Source organism: Pteropus alecto, unplaced genomic scaffold, assembly GCF_000325575.1.
Source record: "Pteropus alecto unplaced genomic scaffold, ASM32557v1 scaffold75, whole genome shotgun sequence".
NCBI classification, from domain to species: Eukaryota; Metazoa; Chordata; class Mammalia; order Chiroptera; family Pteropodidae; genus Pteropus; species Pteropus alecto.
In genome coordinates this window covers 31,758,299-31,761,504 of record NW_006440638.1, presented here as the reverse complement: position 1 = coordinate 31,761,504, position 3,206 = coordinate 31,758,299, and the positions used below count along the sequence as shown (strand labels likewise).

Here is a 3,206-nt window from a genome sequence, read left to right as displayed (position 1 = left end):
CAGATAGAAATTGGGGGCAGGGCCTCTGGAGTTCCTGGTTACACTGAGCTGGGTGCTCAGCATCCTCACTGGTTGGTTCTTTTAGAGGCAGTGGGCAACATCCTTCAAGCATCCATTCCTCAGTCTCCCAAGGCCCTGGAACTTGACTCACAGCGCAGCAGGCAGATTTCTGACCTCTAGTCTCAGCAAGCCAGTGAGCCTCACTCTCAGGCAGTTTCCACCCTTGCAGAGTCCCAGGGAACCTGAGCTCCCCCACAATCACCTCCTGTGTGTCACAACCCCCTCAGTAGTAATCTCCCCGACCCCTCACTGTCGAGCATATCCTCAGGGTTGCCTTGAGTTGGGCATGATTTCCAACTCATGCTGTTTTGGCCTTTTCATTATAAATTACCAAAGTTCATTGTTATCCATATAGTTGGCTGCAAGTCATTTAATGAATGACCACGGCGTACCTTGGTGCATATTTGCAACAAAGGTATTTGGGGTCTGTTATTTCCCAATAAATAGACTTGAAGCCAAGCAGCTGGTATTTGTATGAATGGTGCTATCTCAGTGTCATCACTGCATTCTTTTTCCCTGGAGAGCCACAGTGGGTAGGGTAAGCGAACTTGGGAGTCTCTTGCTTTGCCCAAAGGGGCAGCAGTGTCATGAGTCTGGGCAGCCAACTCATAAGAGAGAAGGTCTTAGCATTTGGGGGTGCCCTCTGTGGGCTGGGTAGGTTTACCTGCAATATTAGCTCAGTTTATCCTTCGAGTCTCTGGACATCAGGGCTGTTATGCTTTTCAAGGAGGAAGCTGAAGCTCAGAGGGGATGAACACTTGTTCACTATCTCAAAACCAGAAGGTGGCAGGGCTTGAATTTCATTTCAGCCAAGGACAATGGAGGCCTGAACCAGGGCAGGAGCGATGGGATGCTCTCATTCATTTGGATCTTTATTGAACACCTATGATGTGCTGGGCACTTCTGGAAACTGGGAACATAGCAGTAAAGAAGTCAACACCCCTGCCTCCAATGAGTTGCCACAGAAAGTGTTAACCAAGAAGATGTCCAGTAGTGATTAAAGCTTTGAAGACAATAGGACAGAGTGAGGGGGTGGTGGTTAGGGAAGGCCTCTCTGAAAAGCAGCATTGGAGCTGACACATGAGTGGTAATATGGAGCCAGTCTAGGGAAGGGTATCCTAGCAGATGGAACTGCAAAGGCAAAGGCTCCAAGGTAGGAACGTCTTTAGGGGACAGAAAGAAGTTAGGGTGGCTAGGTGGAGTGAGTGAGGGGTGAGAAGTAGGAGATGGGTCAGGTGGATGGTCAGCTGAGGCCAGATCCTGCAGGCCTTGCAGACTAGAGAATAGATTCTAGGTTTTAGTCTTAAGTGCTGTGGGAAGTCAGAAGAGAGATCTAAGCAGGGGAATGAGGTGATCTGGCTTATACATTTTAAGGGTCCTATTTGCTCTTTGGTGGAAACAGGATGATAGAGGATGAGAATGGCAACAGGAAGGCTGGGGCTGTGGTGCAGATGAGGGCGGAGGTGGCCTGCACTAGGGAGGCCATAATGGAGGTGGAAATGGAAAGAGGCACCTTCCAGGTGTACCTCAGATGGCACTGACCGGACATGTGAGAAGTGAGCAGAGGGGTGGCTCAGCACCTGCTTAGTGACTTGGTTAATTGCTTGACAGATTCTATGACTGGGTACCTTCTCAGTTCCTCCTTTGTTTCTTCCCTCTAACCCTAGCCAAGCACAGAATTACCCCACAGCATCCATCCAAGAAGCAGAAAGTGGATTTAGCCCCACAGCCTCCCAAGATGGACCTGCTGACTGTGCCCATGGTTGACACCCAGATGGAGGCAAGGCCCATGACCCTGGAGGAGATGGAGGATGTTGGCAAACGGTACCGAGAAAGGAAGCGGCAGTGCAAGGTATCTCTGCCAACAGGGGAGGGCTCAGGACAAATCTGCTGTACCTGCACCATCTTCTAGCTGGGGAAACTCTTGGAAGTGGGCTCTTTAAGTCTCTGTTCCCTCGTCTGTTCCCTCATCTGTATGATAAGAATAATACCTACCTCACAAGGTTTCTGTGAGGATGAAATGAGATAATGTTTATGAAAATACCAGATTCCTCTCCTCCCATTCTTTAATTATGACTTTCCATCCTGAGACCAGGGCTGCATCTCCATCACAGTGGAAAACCAAGAGGCTGATATGGGGCGTGGCACTGAGTAGGCACTCCAGAAATACATGACCAATAGAGGAAGGAAGAATCGATTGCCTGAATTAATTCATCCAATAAATTTTTTTCAAGAGGCTGTGATGTACCAGGCATTCTTCTAGGTGCTGCAGACAACAAATCAGCCTCTGACCTCAAGAAGCTGCCAGTTTAGAGAGTCTAGTCAGGGAAGCAGAAAATATTAATATGATACTATACATAAATACATATTTTATGTCATAAATATAATAAAATGTTAGGTATTGGAAAATGCTAGACCAACTAAGATCTGATTCGCTTACATGACAAGAAAACCCAAAATGTTAGAGCTGCAAGTGGCAACCTTTCCTTGTAAAGGGCCAGATAATAAACGTTTTAGGCTTTTGGGGCCCTGTTGTCTCTGTCACAACTAGTTGGCTCTGCCATTGCAGCACAAGAGCAGCCATAGACAACACCTAAACAAATGAGTGCAGCTGTGTTTCCATAAAATTTTATTTATAAAAACAGGTGGTGAGCCAAATTTGGCCTATGAGCTGTACTTTGCTGATTCTGGTGTTAGAAGTTTAAAAAAAGGTAGATTTTTCTTTCCTTGTAAATAAATAAATAAGAAGGCCAAAAGTGGCTATATACTCCCCAGGCCTCTTCTACCTTGCTCTGCCATCATTATTGTGTGGCTTCCACCTCAAAGTCACAGATGGCTGCACCTGATTTAAATTCCCGTGCAGCCAGACACTTGAATGTAATGTCTCAGTAGGGTGCCTCTAGGACATCTGCACTGTATGCTACTGTATATATTATACAATCATGTGTGCACATCCATATACAGGGCTGTGCACACAGAACCACATGCGCTGACCATCCAAGTACTCTTCAGAGGTAACCTTGTCTATGTGCGATTTTCTCCCAGAGTCACTGACTTCGCAACCTGGACTTGGGTCTAAATGTACATTTTTTGCCATTGCCCCTTCTGGGGTCCTTGCGGGGAGAGGTAGATTGTCAGTCTCCAGG

The 3,206-nt window shown here is 47.0% G+C and overlaps 1 protein-coding gene across 2 annotated transcripts in view; it reads left to right on the top strand.

Annotated features, from left to right (window-relative positions):
* MBD4 (methyl-CpG binding domain 4, DNA glycosylase) overlaps positions 1-3,206 on the top strand; it is a 28,546-nt gene that overhangs the window by 18,569 nt on the left and 6,771 nt on the right. For both annotated transcript variants that reach the window (XM_015593821.2, XM_015593820.2), the window contains exon 11: positions 1,728-1,912. In XM_015593821.2, the coding sequence (XP_015449307.1) occupies positions 1,728-1,912 (185 nt within the window). The remainder of the gene's footprint in view (positions 1-1,727; positions 1,913-3,206) is intronic.